Source organism: Apteryx mantelli, chromosome 3 (assembly GCF_036417845.1).
Source record: "Apteryx mantelli isolate bAptMan1 chromosome 3, bAptMan1.hap1, whole genome shotgun sequence".
In the NCBI taxonomy this organism is placed as follows: Eukaryota; Metazoa; Chordata; class Aves; order Apterygiformes; family Apterygidae; genus Apteryx; species Apteryx mantelli.
This window is the reverse complement of record NC_089980.1, coordinates 113,282,362-113,297,869: the sequence shown is the minus strand read 5'-3', so window position 1 is coordinate 113,297,869 and position 15,508 is coordinate 113,282,362. Positions and strand designations below refer to the sequence as shown.

The following is a 15,508-nucleotide window of genomic DNA, read 5'->3' as shown; positions in this document are numbered from 1 at the left end:
TCTGTAGCAGAGTTTCTGAAAGTTGTTTTTACAGATAAATCCTATGACAGTCAATATAATGTCTCACATGAAATTCTGGAATTTCTTTTTGGATAAAGAAGAATGACTTGCAAAATGAAATCTTAAAAGTTAGCAAATACCATAACTAATGTTTCTTATGCCTGTGAGAGAGAAGATATAGAACAGCTTTCATGTGAGGCACAACAGAATAAAATTCAGTCTGGAAAAGGGACAGCCTACAGGGGATATGATAGAAGTCTGTAGAAATCACAAATGGCCACAAATAAGAGTGGAAAAGGCTTTTCTGTCTCTTTCAGTGGAAGACCTAAGGTACATAAAATGAACCTACAATGATCCAGGTTCAAAACAAAACAAGATGATTCTACTGCTTGCCAAAGGGTGGTGTTGATGCTGAAAGCCTGTATGGGTAAAGGAAAGCATGGATAGGTACATGTAAGATAAATTTGTTGATGATTACTGCTATACAGAAGTGTATCTGGCTCTGGTCCCTGAACTACAAAGAGAGGGGACTTGCAGAAGTCTCAGAGAGCAAGGGAGAAGTTTGCCCTGTCCTTACTCCTAGGTATCTGCTGCTCTTATTGATTTGTGGAGGGGGAAAATAGAGCCAGATCTTCAAGAAGAGGTTCCATAGGAGGCAGAGAAGGACTGAAACCTGTTAATGTACATCTGAACCAGGGTATCCCTTTCACTGCAAGGGCGTAAGTCAGAGGATTTTGTAAATCACAGAACACAACCACTGCCACCCAGAGACATAAGAGGGAAACTCCTCTGGTGGGCCATGGAGTTAGCTCAGAGCCCAAGCAGGCCCACTGGCGTTCCTCACCATTTTCTGATAGTAAGAGACTGGGTCTCTGGGCAGGACATGAACTGAAGAATGGAATAAGCAGACACAGGCCTGTAGAAGTGTTTCTGCGGTGGACTGGCTAGATGTTGTGCAGAATGGTCATGTGCTGTGTGAGAGGCAGTCAAGAAGCCTCACAGGATAGAAGTCCAAGAAGTAGTCCTGCAAGGCCAGAGTCAGTGGCCACCCTCCCACAAGTCTCACCTGAGATAGGAGAGGATTGCAGGATTCAAGGAAGCCTTCATCTCCTAGAGCATTAAGAGATACAGAAGGCTATGGCCACCATTAGAGACAAGGGACAGGGCTAGAGGACCTGTAATCTAACCTAGTGCAGCCACCCTTAAGAACTGTTTTCATGTTACATTAAACAATCACTGGGTAAATGCAGCTTCAACATGAGAGATGCCCATTATTACCTTGCAGGTCACTCTCCATGGTGACAGGAGCTATGGATTTGATACCCTCATCAACCTGAATCCAAGTTTAATCCAGTTCTTTATCCACGAGGGTGGAAATAGGAGGTGGCACCGGCTTCTTCTCTGGCCTTGTTAAAAGAAGTGTGAGTTCTACCAAACACTTTCAGAGAACTGTGGGTGGTGGATCCCAAGTCAACAGAGGCATTTCTGAAGTCCTGACTGAAGTTCTGGGAGGCAGGACTTAGGATGCAACCCTGTCCTCAGCATTTACTTTTACCTGACTCCATGCAAATACACACTGAGCCTGCTAATTTTAAGCAACGTCTTGCTCTGGCTGTTGATTCACTTTGGATACTATTCTGTCCTTCTTAACTTTCTGCATGACACGCACTGTACAGACAGCCTGGGTCTGAATCCACCTCTAAAGGTTTAAGTTTTAAACCTCAAGGCAGTTTGATTTGTATCTAATGTTATCTGGCTTCGCTTACTCTAATTGAAAATTACAGTGAGTGGGTGACAGACTTATGAAACACCATCATGTGACTAGCAGTATGAGAAAATCATTTGATGTTCTCAGTGGGAGCTTAGAGACAGTTTATGGTTCCTTCTAGAGGGGACAGTCATGGGCATTTTTCACTATAAGATGAAAGTTTGATATTTTTCCAGTGTGTGGTGAGTGTCCAGTTTATAGGTGGCAACCACTGCCAAGGGAACTGAACACACAAATACTTATGTTCACAGCAGACAGACTCAGTTCTTTAGGCATGTCAGATTGACCCTTTGACCCCAAATTACAGGCTTGTTTATTTTTTTAAACATGTCAAGGCTGTTATGCCAAAGAAAATAATGAATACCTTAACAGGTTTGGAGCCCTAATTTCATAATGGAATGATCTTTCTTCTTCCAGCTGAAAGTAAAATGGCTAGTAATTAAGTCAGCTGATAGACTGACATTTCAGTTAAAGAAGGTGTTATTAGGACACATGCTTTCATAGGACTAAAGATTACAAACTGTAGAGATGGTCAGAACATGTTTTCTCATTTTGCCTCTGTACTCTAGAATGTGAAAGACCAGCATTCAAATTTCTGTGGTTTAAATCAGAATGATCTAGGATAAAAAGTACCTATGAATCCCAGGAAGAAAGGATTTGTGTGGCAGTGTCCTGAATCTAATCACTGTGGTAGACATACTCATTTCATGAATTTAAAAGTTTGAGTTTCATTCAGCTGCAGACATTTCAGCACCATATTACTTTTTGGTTAAAATATCTGAAAATTAATGAGGGTTGTAGAAATGCAGAATCAAAGCGTATAGCAGAAATTCAAAATTTGGCATAAAATTTAATGATATCCATCCTCTAAGTGAAAACAATGCATAGCTTCTGAAGCCTTACAAACACAAGGCAATATACCAGCATAATTTTTATCTCATAAATTTTGTAAATAAAACTTCTGGTAGGGACAATCTTATTCCAGTATAAAAGCTTTCATACAGGGGATTATACAGCCACACCATAGCAATATAATCATACTGATATAATTATACTAGAAAATTAAACAAGCCCTAAACCTCAGTACAGGAGACTTTGTACTTTTTGTGTGACTAAAAACTGAAATGGTACCCCCGTATATTTGATAATGTATGGTATCAATAATAAAGACAGGAAACTGCATTAAAACAGCCTGTTGAAAATATCAAATGATCAAAAGATGAAGCGGAAATGAATTGTGTGAGTGCGTGTGTGTGTGGGCACACTTATGGTATGGGAGGGTGATAGAGAGATTAGGATGTGAAAAAACATCAAATAGAAGAAAAAATATGTGGACCTTAAGTATAACAAAAAAAGGAAAAACGGGGCATACTTGAAACACGCAAAATGTAAAATACAGCAAAGAAAAATCAGGCAATCCTATTTACCTGTTGGTAGTACAGGAGAGAAAAAAAAAAAGACATTCAAAGGAATTGATGGGCAACCATTCTAAAAGTGGTAAAGACAAATCTTTTTGTATATATGCCTAAAGAACTCAAGGATCCAAGTGGTCAATTTTAACTCTCGTCCAAAGGACTGAGTCAGATTCAAGGTAGGCATAGCCATCTACATAGAATAGCCATGTATATAAACATAGAAACAAAAGGGCTCCACAAATCCTAAACTGCAAGAATATTATTAAGGTTGCAAAGTCAACCACTTAAATTTATCAAGAAATGCCAGACTGTGTTAACTATGAGATTATGTACTACTTTTCCACAAGACTTCTATTGCATTTTTTTGCACAGAATGTACATTATTTTTTTGATGAGCTTGATAATTTATTTTCTTCTTTGTTCAAGGTGTGTCTTCAGTTCTTATTTATTACATGATAGTCAAACCATCCCCCAAAGGCAGAATTGTTCATTTCTGCAGATTTTGCATTCATCATAAAATCATAGTTCTTCAGAAATATTAGTGAACTTATTTTCACAATAGTCCTGTAAGGAGAGAATATGATTTTACACATAAGGAACCAGAGGCCTCAAGTTAATTCCTGGATATTCAAGATTTCTTTATTCCTTCCACACCCTCTTCTCTGCAGCTCGTCTCTTCAGGCTATTCACTGGGCCTTTAATCCCGTCTTGCAAAATATGCCTTTAAGCCCAGCCAGCTAACTGTTTTCCCATATTTTTCCATGTTTTCCCAGTCCTCAGCCAATTGTCTCCCAATCCCAGCTCATTTTTTTTTATTTTACCGCTAGTCTAAGTTTTTCAGTTCTAATCGCAGTTTCTTTAGACAAACGCACCTAATTGCCCCAAATCCTAGTGTCTAGTTGCAGTCTCCTTTGGGAAGCAGAAGGTCCAGATCCTCTCCTCAATCTGTCCTAATGTTCCTGTCATAGTAGAAAGCCACTAATTCCTGCCCACTGCCATGGTGAAGGGCACGGCACCCACTGCCCACCTACGTGCTGGCCTGGGGTGCCTGCATACCTGTTTCTATTCTCCTGGCCTCAGCTTTATCTTCTCTGTATTGTGTTGAATTATTTTCTCTTCCCTGTTACTTTCTTAAGAACTTCTTTAAAAGAATTACTTTCTTTTCCATGTGGCCCTGACATGGACATCACAAAACAGAAGCTTCCTGCTCAGTCTTCTGCTCAGCCAATCTAGAATTGTGCAGCTTGGAGCAGAAAACGTCCCTGCCAAAAGAGGCCACGATGGGGAAAGTGACTGCACTCCAGTAGTCCTGAGCTCAGGCACTGCGTTCAGTCACTCAGTGAGGAGAGATATGTACAAACTGATCAGGACTGGGAGTACTTCCCCGTCCTTTTTGGAGGAGGGGAAGGAAGTAGAGAAGTTTAGTCTTGTTACGGACACAAAAGCTATGATGTGTGTCAAATACCAGTTCTTACTGCAGAGCACAGGACCACTGAGGCAGGTTGAAGAGAAGGTTGCCACGATATCTTTCCCCAAGCCTCATTTTGCTGACCTATTCAGGATAAAATTTTCAACACACTTTACAAAACAGTTCAGCCTGAGGCAAACAACAGCAACGGGAAGAGCTCCTGCTGGTTAAAGTCTGGCAAAGGAAACAGAATCTTAACAGAAGGTATTGAGCATCTACTTCTTTTATAACTGGATCTTCACAAGTTTCAGGATAAAATGTACTTTTTTAAAAGAAGGAATATATAATCCTCTAAGTAATAGTAAGAAACTTCCTCTTTGGGCAGGTTATTGCACAATTCTTTTCTGCAGGATTTCTTGCAATCTTTAAAAGTAGCTGGTGCATCTGGCTGCTGCTGTTACTGCATTAGGGGCCAGGGATGAGCCCAAGCGAAGCAGGCAGCTGCCTACTTTTGTGAGTCAAAACACAAGCTGGCAAGCGTGAAACATGTACAAGCCCCAGACAATAACTGTTGAAGTTGGCGAAAGTGATGAATCTGATTTTCTTAGTGCTGCACTTCAGACTCACATAGGAAAACAAAACAAAAAAAAAGGGAAATCCACTTCTGCTTACACTATGACAAAGTGAGTTAGAATTAACGCTAATTACAGGTTATCAGTCCCGCGTGGGTGCCGAGCAGCCCGGTGCCTCCCCGCGGGAGGACGGTGGTCCCGGGGGACCGCCGCGGCCCTTTCGGCGCACCGGGGAGCGCGCTGAGGGGGCGGTGCTGCCCCGCCGTCGGGGGCTGCGGGGCGGCTGCTCCAGCCCGCGGCCTGCAGGCCCGCCGCCCCGCTCCCGCCGCCGCCGCCGGGCACGAGGCTGGCGGAGGGCCGGGAGGCGGCGGCGGCTGCCAGGCCGCGGCTGAGGCGGGCGCAGCGCCCGGGCCGCCCGGCCCCGGAAGCCCCCGCGCGGCCGCCGAGGCGCCGCCTTCCTGCCGGCGCGGCCCCTCCTCCGGCTGGGCAATATGGTGGCGGAGGCGGCGCGGGGGGAGCCGTGAGCCGGAGCCGGTGCCCGCTGCCCCCGCCGCTCGCGCGTCCCCGCCCGGGGGCGGCCGCCGCCGCCGCCTCCCTGCCCGCCCCGCGGTCTGCCCGGCGCGGCGCGCAATGCGGGCGGCGGCGCTGCCCGGCTCCCGCTGAGCGCGGCCGCTGCCCATGTGGGTGCCCTGGTGAGGCCGGGGAGCGGCGGGACGATGCTGCTGTCGCTGGTGCTGCACACCTACTCCATGCGCTACTTCCTGCCCGCCGCCGTGATGATGGGCACGGCGCCCACCTACGTGCTGGCCTGGGGCGCCTGGCGCCTGCTCTCCGCCCTGCTGCCCGCCCGCTTCTACCGCGAGGTGGACGACCGCCTCTACACAATCTACCAGAGCATGGTGCTCTTCTTCTTCGAGAACTACACGGGCGTGCAGGTGAGCCGCGGCCCCGCGGCGGGCGGGCGGGCGCGGGGGGCGCCGCGGGGCCTCCGCCTGCCGCGCGCGCCGCGGGGAGCCGTTGGGCACCGACCGTTGGTGATGTCAGCGGCGGGCCGGCCGCGCCGCGCCGCGCCGTGCCGCGGGGGAGGGCGGCGGCGCCGCCGGGTCTCCCTTCGCCGCGCTGCCCGCCGCGCTGCCCCGGCTGGGCGCGGCGGGCGGCCCCGCGGAGCCGCCGCCAGCGGGGCTCGTGCTCGCCTCCGCGGGCCCGCCGCGGCCCTACGGAAATGCCCGCCGCTGTCAGCAGGTGCAGGCTTCGGCCTTTCCCTCGTCTGCTCTTCAGGCTGCAGGAGCAAGGGCTCTGAGTCCGTGAGCCATCACGGGAACCTCTCCTTTAGCATCTCGTGTTGCTGCTCTGATGATGCTTTTTTTCACAGAGTGTTGGTGTTGTGTTCATTTTGCAGGTTGGAGAAGTGATGTGACATCGGTCATGCTCTGTCAGCATTTGAATGGCAGCCTCCTTTTGCACACCTGAACCGTGTAGCCTGTTTTGCACAGCCCCAGTATTAAACTGATAGTAGATAAGAACATTATCATGAACTATAATTGTACTTAATACATCTATGAGTTTTAAATAAATAGATTACTTATCCTCTAAACTACTACACTTTCTCAGTTTTCATGCAGTTTGTCCACTGTCAGTTTGGGGCCCTTAAATTTTGGTCAGGCTGGGGTTGTGATTATTCAGTGTCTTGGACACTGAGGTCCCAAGTTTCAAGTTGAGATGTCAGAATTGGAGGCCTCTGTTGTATTACCAGAGGGATATTTGGGTTCAAGTAATAACACTTCATTTAACATTTAGCCTATGAAATGTTAAATGTTTGAAGGAGTTACATATGAGTTTGTAAATGCAGAACTAAATATCGAGACTCTTAATTCTACATTTAAAATAATTAAATAAATGACAAGCACCTGCAGTGCCTCAACCTGACTTCCAAAGTTGCTGAGTATGTAGAAGTGTAAGTGAAGTTAGTGTCAGCTGTAGGCATGCAGGATTGAAGAATAACAAGTGCTTTCATGTTGATTGGCAAGCCATAGAGCCAGTGCAAATAGGTCCTTCTTCATATTTATGGCTGAAGCATTCAGCCACTGTGTCATGAAGCATTTCTTACAAAACTGGGCAAGATCTCCTCTAACTTCCACTCTTGAGCTGCCGTAGTAAGCCTAGCCTAATAGTAACTTTCATGGAAACCCCCAAAGCCAACTAAAGGGAGAGAGTGGAATTGCACAGTTTGACATAAGGGAGAATAGAAAGGATACACAAGGGAAGTGAGATCTTTTAGTGGTGCTTAGCTCTTTGATTCGACTTGTAACTCCTGTAACTTCACCCTTGCATCTTGTCTAAGTTAGTTAACTTCTTTTGTGGTTTCCATATCTGTTTAAAAAAAAAAAAAAAGTAGTTCATAGGTTAAGTACTTATTGTTGGTACCCGCCTTGCTTTTTATGTAGCATCTTTAATGCAGGTATCTTGATAAATAGTAACACATCAGTAATTAGCTGCTAAAGTAATTTTAATAGCTTAACTCAACTCATTCTAAGAATGAGAACTAAAAATCAAGACATAAACTGTAATAAAAGTATTCAGATTTCCTAAGAATAGTGTGAACAGAGTGGGTACCACTTTGAATTTTCAGTAAACACTTTTATCAGAAAAATGCCTATCACGTAAAGATACAGAAAGGAGAATGACAAGGCAACCATTGTCTGTCCGCCTTTTGTTGCATTGATAAAACTTCATATCAGAAAAAAGAAAGTACAAGTGATCATTCAGAACAGGATCAAGGTAGAGATACTTTGTCACAGTGCAGCAACAGATGATCTTAGGGGAAGGGGAGATAATACAGGCAAAGATGAAATAAAGGATGATAGAAACAAAGAAGAGAGCCAAAAAGCAATATGGTATGTGTCACAGGATAAGGAAAATAGTAACTTAGACTGAAAGTTAAATTAAAAACATGGAAAATGTGATAACATGTAGAGAGGTAAGAGGAAGAATCCTTAAGATTCATGTATCATTTAACTGGAAAATATCCCCCATTTATTTGAGGAGGAGAAATGAGATGGCCTCTAGGACCTGCTCTTGCAAACGCTCAACTCGTTTAACTTGAAACTCACTGTGGAAAGTTAAGCATGTGCCTAAGTGTTTGAGGTTGGGATGGTAACCTGAGAGCTATGATGAATTGGCTGCTTTAAGGCATGTCATTGGCATAATGGAACAGGCGACTGGATGCAGAAGTGTATCATCACTAAACTCAATTACTGAAAAAAACAATGTATGAATAATAGCTTGTGTGATTTCATGAAACCAGCTGTAGAGCCTTACCAAGAGTAAGGCATCGTAATAGTCATAGGAGGAAGAATTTAACATTTTTTCAGGCCTGTTAATTTATTCATTTAATCAGTTGAATTTATTGAATTTATTTATTTATTTATTTATTTATTTTGTAACAGGATAAATGTGAGGCCAGCAACCTCATCCACCAGAATACTGGAACACAATGCGTAGTCTCACTGAAGTCATTAGGATTACACAGATGCTTAAGCGATTTACTAAATCAAAGCCTTAAGTGACTTTTTCTTAGCACTGCCACTGTCTTATCCTACGTAAGAAATGTCCTTAAGATTGTGTGCAGTTCAGTAGGCTTTGGCTAATTATGCCTGAATTGTTTTGGATTTTCAGTATGATAACATTGAGGCTACTGTGAATATTTGTTATCTTTGATCTTAAAATCATAATCTTGTTGAAATTGCCAGTAATGTCAGTGGAATGTTAGTTGACTGGAAGTTAGTTTGGGTCCTAAACATAGATTGTTTTTTGATTGAATGAAATAGTAGTGTATCTTGTTTGTTTGTTTTTGCCCAGGGAATGCCTCTGTGTATCAACAGCTTTTAGTCCATAAAGTATCTGATTTCTGTCTCTCCCTCACAAACATACGCACAAACATTTTTTTTTGTTTTTTATCCTCTGACTTGGATGTTTTAGCCAAGTTTATTAAAACAAAACTCCATGCAATGTAGTCATTTTATCTTTGTAAGAAACGCTTTACAGTTGTGAAATGCAATGAAATAAGGTAATATGTGCATGAGAGAGAATCTTGAGAGGATAATAGTTCCTTTTCTCTTAAATATTTGAGAGCTAAAATAATAAGCCTTACAATTGCTGTGAATGATTACTGAATATTTATATTCTAGAGAATGGCTCATGAAATAACTATAAGAGTTTTACTTTCTCACACAAGAGATACTTTCCCTTTTTAAATTTTAGGTCAGTTCTGTTAATTTTTCCACCAAAAAGACTTGTTTGCAAAGCCTGGATAGAATTTGATCTGAGATGGGAACTGTTTAGGTTTTCCAATAATATTAGAGTTCTGTTAATGAATTACCAAAATAGTCCTATCACTGGTCATCATGTATGAGTTGGCTGAAGAAGACTGAAGAAGCTGTGCTTAGAGTATAAAAAAGACAACCCAGAACATATCAATTCTGTAAATGAGGTAAATTGGACAGAAACATGACTAAAGTGAAATCCTATAAAACTATGTAAATTTTGCAGTGTGCAATTGAAGTTTAGCAGGTATCCATGAATTTTATTAGGAATAAGGAGCTATAAATATACAATATTAATCTATACATGGCATTATGACAGTGCTCTCTAGCAATCTTCAGGATTATAAACCCATAGTAAAGAAAATCTGTAGAGGTAGTCAGTTGAAAAATGGAACAGAGAATGGTCCTACTCCTTTCCCATTGCTTTTGGTGCAAATGCAATTGTTGTGGTTCCCACCTGTCCTGCTGTAAGCTTCAAAAGTGCTACAATGTTCTTCTAGGAAGAATATATGCAAGAGGCTTGAACTCTCTGTAAAGTGAGTAGAAAGCCTTAGAGAGCAAAGGATGTTAATCAGTGATGAGCCAAAGCAGTCACTGACACAAACAGGTGCAATTCAGGTGCACTGGAGGACTTGCATTTGCTTGTGCTAAGTGTGGATTTGGCCCCAAGCTTCTGAATCATCAAATAGCATGCGAACTGTGTGGTTGTCTTACTGCTTTTGTCTTTACTGTGTTAGGGAGTTCTGACTCTTACATTTCATACAGCCCAGCGCAAACAATAAACAGTTGTGTCTTAACATAGAACCAAAAAAAAAAAGTGAAAACCAAAATGACTGAAAATATGCATCTGATTAGGACATTTGAAGGGCTGAAAGGGCTAGTAATTCAATATGATGAATCCTGTCATCTTTCTGTGACCCTCAGAGTCTTATCCCAGTTGCTGTCACAGTGATGAAATTAATGCCTATTGTGTTTGTGCACATACTTCAGATCAGATGAGGACTAAATGTTCTTCATTTTTGTGTGTTGTAATTGTGCTTGATATTTTGCATTGAGTGGCAGTGAAGGAATATTAAAGAAATCATCACTTGGACTGCTTCCTAAAGGATCATTTTCCATCTGAAAGATTTTGACAATTGAATAAAATCCACGTCAGAATTAATGTGCAAGGGTTTTGTTCAGTGCTTGTGTCAGCTCTTTCTTTACCCCCACCTCCTTTTGAATAGCAATTGTCGGAAGTGGTACTTTCATTAAAGGCATTATGATATTCTAATTTTCATGGTCATTACAGGACTCTGGAAGGGCCATGAGAATCAGGTGCTACCTCACTGGTGTTTAGCAGAGCTGTGATATTTCTAATAATTATTTTTAAAAATATACGAGGTAACCATTAAACAATACAATGTGCTCTTTGGATTGGTATTGAAGCTTGGAGTGCTGTGTTTCAACAAGGTTGAAAATTACCTAGGGTTAGAGCAAATTAAAACTTTACTGAGACACTGTGCTGCTGAACTTCTAACTATACCTTCCTGCAGAGCAGAATACAGGCAGTGTTTAATGTCTTGGCTTCCTAGATCTGTGAGGAGAGTTAAGTGACTGAGGATTGGGATAGATACTTAGTGTCCTAACCATCAGCCTGTTCACATTAAAAGTGAGAGTTCAAGTTCTGTGCCCATCTTTATTCTCAAGACGGCAGCCTAGCCAGACTAGGTTATTTTTACTGCAAGCACTCTCTGTTACTCCTTTTGAAGCTGTTCCACCAAGCAGCAGGTAATTCAGGAGGCCCCTAGGGCGGATGTGGAAAGCGAAATAGGCAGCACAGGTCTAGTGTCAAAGCTACAATGTATTCACTTCAGAGAAGTGCTGCTGGTTGCTGTTGGTGAGATGGATTCTCATTTCTTAGGCACCGAGTTCTTCCCTCTCCAAAGTGGGGGAAGGCTGTACTTGCATTGCTGCATGACAATCCAGCTTCATCAAAGCACGGTGAAGGTTTGTTTTCTAACTACTTTCTGTGCTTAGATGCAAGTGACCACCCTTCAAGGTGAGGACCCATTTCATGTACAAGTGCCATAACCGGCAAATTTAAAGGAGGCAGCACTCTTCAGCCTTCTGCAGTTGTGTTTGGAAAGAAAGTACCAATAATTGTGTCTTGTCAGGAGCCTGGTTTTATAAATGCGAGCTTGTGTTCTCTGAGCACTCCTCCCAGACTGGGCACCTGACCGGGCAGATCAAGAGTGGAACAGTACTGGGGTGGTACAGGAACCAAGCTAGAAGGCAAAGAGCTGAAGACAAGACAAACCTCCAAGATTAGGTGGAAGCTGAACAGAGTTGAAGGGCTTTGCATTTTGGTAGTCCAAGTCCTTCACTGGGTATAGCTTGTAGCACACTTTGAAAACGATACTATTGGGCGACAGCAACTCTTGTTAGCACTTACTAATATTGACATTTTGTGAAGCTATGTTAAGATTGGAGATAACAGGAGAACATATTGAAGTTAATCTAATCTTTATTGTTGTGTGATAAACTTTTGAAAGAAGCCCTGCTTTTCATAATGAAATTTTCCCACTGTAATGCTAGCTAAATGAAGAGAATTTACCCTAGCTTGTCTTATTAGAAATTTCAGGGAGCCGCTGTCTCCAGGAGAATGTGTCTTTTACGGTATACAACAAAGTCTTGTGTGTAGTTGTAGCAGAAATTAAATGATACCTGCTAAGGCTAAGGGATGTTGCTTTCAAATTGAGATGGATGCCTAATTTTAGACTCTTACGTTCAACTGTGGTGTGAGGTAGCACAAAGAGAAACATTAGGTATGTGAGCTTTGTGCTCTTTCTCTTCTGGATATTTAATCAAATATATGTGCATATGTCTTGCTTAATTTTTGTTGTGACTGCCTTTGGCTACCATCCTTAAAGTGCAAATGAAGTCCCTTGTGACTTCTGGTATTTTGGTATCAGCTAGAAATTTGGTATGTTGTAGTTTCTGACACTAAGGCAGTCTAGAAAGAATTTACTATGGTGAGATTCTGCATTTACTACTGGTCCTCATTACTCCCTACACCCCAATATACGAAGTATTTCATGAATTAAAACTGAGATCTCTTAGTATTTTTAGAAATCAAGTATTAGTTGCTGCTGATTACTGTTTGGATTAATAGATTAGAAGGTTTGTGTGGAGAGTTGCCTAGCATACTTTTTTTAATTGGCAAGTCACAACTGAATCTAAATTTTCTATCAGCCTTATCTAATACTGTCTGCAATTTAATACTAATATCTGTAGCTATTTTTTAAATGTGAGCATGTATATCTAAGGCAATCCTAAAAAGTCAAGTATATGTCAGGTAGGAGAAGCTAAAGATTGAAATGATTGGTTTGAAAGCATTTTTAAAATCTCATTCCAAGTATTTAGCTAGTAAGTTTCACAAGCTTGCACTATGATTTTAAAATTTCTGTTAAATATATTTTAATTTGAATATCTTAAGAATTATAGCATATTCAGTTCTTAATCTAAGTTGTCTTAATTTCACGTAGTTTGCTACATTGGAAATGCAAATATTATTTATCACATTTTAAATTATATATTTTTTAAACTACATATAGTAGGAGGTTATTATACTTCCCTATTTTTGCATCTAGCTGTATTTGGGTAGATGCTAGGCCATGAGTTCTACAGTGCCCTGCCTTGACCTTTTCTTCCTATTACGTAATACAGCTATAACCTTTATGTTAAGATGATCATTAATTGAGAAGTTTTTTCCTCTTGGTGCTATATCGTCAGACTCTGTTCTTGCTAAAAGAAAAATCTAATCATAGTTAAACATTTGTCTCCAATTATTTCAAATGATTTACTTAAGGTTTACAAAGTATCATTCATTTTTCTCAATTTCTTAGTTGCATTAGATAAAGTAGGCTCAGATGTCAAGGATTTTGACATTACAATTATGAAGAAGCATAACTTTTCAGGAGAAAAAATTATTCTTCTTTAATCATTGTTCTGTCAACTTGGATTTACGCTGTGAAGATGTTTGGGATAAGAAAACAGGGAAATTACTTTCTTCTTTTCTTCGTTTCACTTTTGTCACATAGCATTTGTCTTCTTTCCTGTTATAGCTCACTCTTCAGTGTGGAAATAAGAAGTCATGCGGCTCATGCTAGTGTGATTTTAAATTTAAAACTAGCTACCCATGCTTTGATGGAATCTCTGCATTGGAGCACATATCCAAATGCTAAGAAGAATAATTATTTTGGAAGACATTGAACTGTATTGTGGTATTTGCTGTAAATGTTTCCTCTTGAACTTATGGGATGACAGGAAAACCGTACCCTGTCGCATTTGCTAAAGCTGCTAGGAACCTGATGGCACGCATGTTTCTGTTATGTAAGCAAACATAGCGCAAACTTCCAAGCAAGCTGCAGATGAGCAGGCTCATTCACATGGTGTGCAAATATATTGAGTGGTTCTAAAAATAGTTACTTTTTGAGGCTGATTCAAGTTTACTGTGTTCAGGTCTAGAGCCAGATTTGTTGCAACTAGCTCAGCTGTCTGCCTGGATATTCTCTTCTGTCCTTGCTTCTCCTTGAAAGTCCACAGTGCTCAAATTCTAAGTAGTTGTTGAAAATGATGTGTGGAGGCACTTTGGAAAATCTTATTCCATAATCACAAGTAGAGAACAAGGAGGATTCTTAATCTTTCTCTTTCCCATGCATGGTGACTCATTGATAACTGCACCGGTTCACTTCGTACTTGATAGAAACACGTGCAGGAGTATTACAGATGATAAATTTAGTCAACTCCTCCTTGAAGTCCTTGACATTTAGAAGCAAAGTTCCTATTATGAAGAAGTCTAGCTAAAGGAACACAGCAAAAAACATCACTACCAGGAGGTTTCCTGCTTCTGCCTGATGTGAGGCACACAAAGGGTAAGACTTTCAGAACATGCTTAATGGACCAAGGTACTGTAGTTCGTTTTTGGGACATTATGTACCTTCCACCAAGGAAAAGTAACAAAGCAAATGAAAGTTGCATTGAGTGTGGGTCATTTTCCTTTCTCTTTGGAGGAAATTATAAAAATCTGTGGAAAAATAATCTTCAGAAGTGCCAAAGGTTTATATAAGGTAGCTCTCCTAATTGCTCTCCTAATGAAGCAGGTGGAATGCTGTCACTCTTGTGCTGAAAGGCGTATTCAGGTTTTGCACCTGAATACCAGATCTTCAGAAAAACCCTTTAGCTGAAATCTCTGCTTATAAATAGAACACCTTTCAGATGTGCTGTATGTATTTCAAATACGTACAGTACTTGCTAAAAAATGTAATTACTGGCAATTTATGGTAAAACTTATTTAGATGCTCTGACTATGGCTTTCCCAAATGAACATTGATTGCAATTGTGTATTGCTGTGTGGTCTGTGTCATAGAATTGCTTTGTGATCAAAAGCCAGTCATTTGCAGAAAGATCCAATAAGGATTTAGGCACTGAAAATAGGATTTATTCAGAATTTAGCTGACAAAGTCTGAAGTTGTGATCATGAAAATTCTTGCTTGCTTTCTGTTACCAACCCTGAAACAGTTAAATTACACTTTTTTTTAAGGTCTCCCAAATAGCTTTTAACACACCAATTTCTTCATTCTTGCCTGGCCTCCTTAGCTAGGTGCCCAAACTATATGTAAACCTAATCAGAATCTAGAAGCAAAGCTCCCAAATCCACTAAGTACTGCCAAAAATTGTTTAATGTATGCTGGTAGGACTGGGAACCTCAAAACCCAGCTTTGGCTATTATTTTCTATTTAAAAAAAAAGAAAGAAATGGTAATACCTCTCTTTAACTTACTGAGTTAGAGCATGAACTCTGCTTGTAGGATGTGTCTCTTCAGTTCTCCCTACATGCACATAACAGTTCCACCCGCTTTGAAAAAGATGATTTAGGCAAGTATTCTTAGAAAAGAGAATCCCATATCCATAGAAGTACCCTCTAACCTCTGGGAGCAGAGTGTTATGGCGTGATAGGATTTAATATTTGCATGTGCTTGC

General features: G+C 41.4%; 1 protein-coding gene across 1 annotated transcript in view; it reads left to right on the top strand.

Annotated features, from left to right (window-relative positions):
- The first annotated feature begins 5,758 nt into the window (after nt 1–5,758).
- AGPAT5 (1-acylglycerol-3-phosphate O-acyltransferase 5) overlaps nt 5,759–15,508 on the top strand; it is a 61,081-nt gene continuing 51,331 nt past the window's right edge. Inside the window, exon 1 of the mRNA XM_067294208.1 lies at nt 5,759–6,098. Within this exon, the coding sequence (XP_067150309.1) occupies nt 5,880–6,098 (219 nt within the window). The 5' untranslated portion in view covers nt 5,759–5,879. The remainder of the gene's footprint in view (nt 6,099–15,508) is intronic.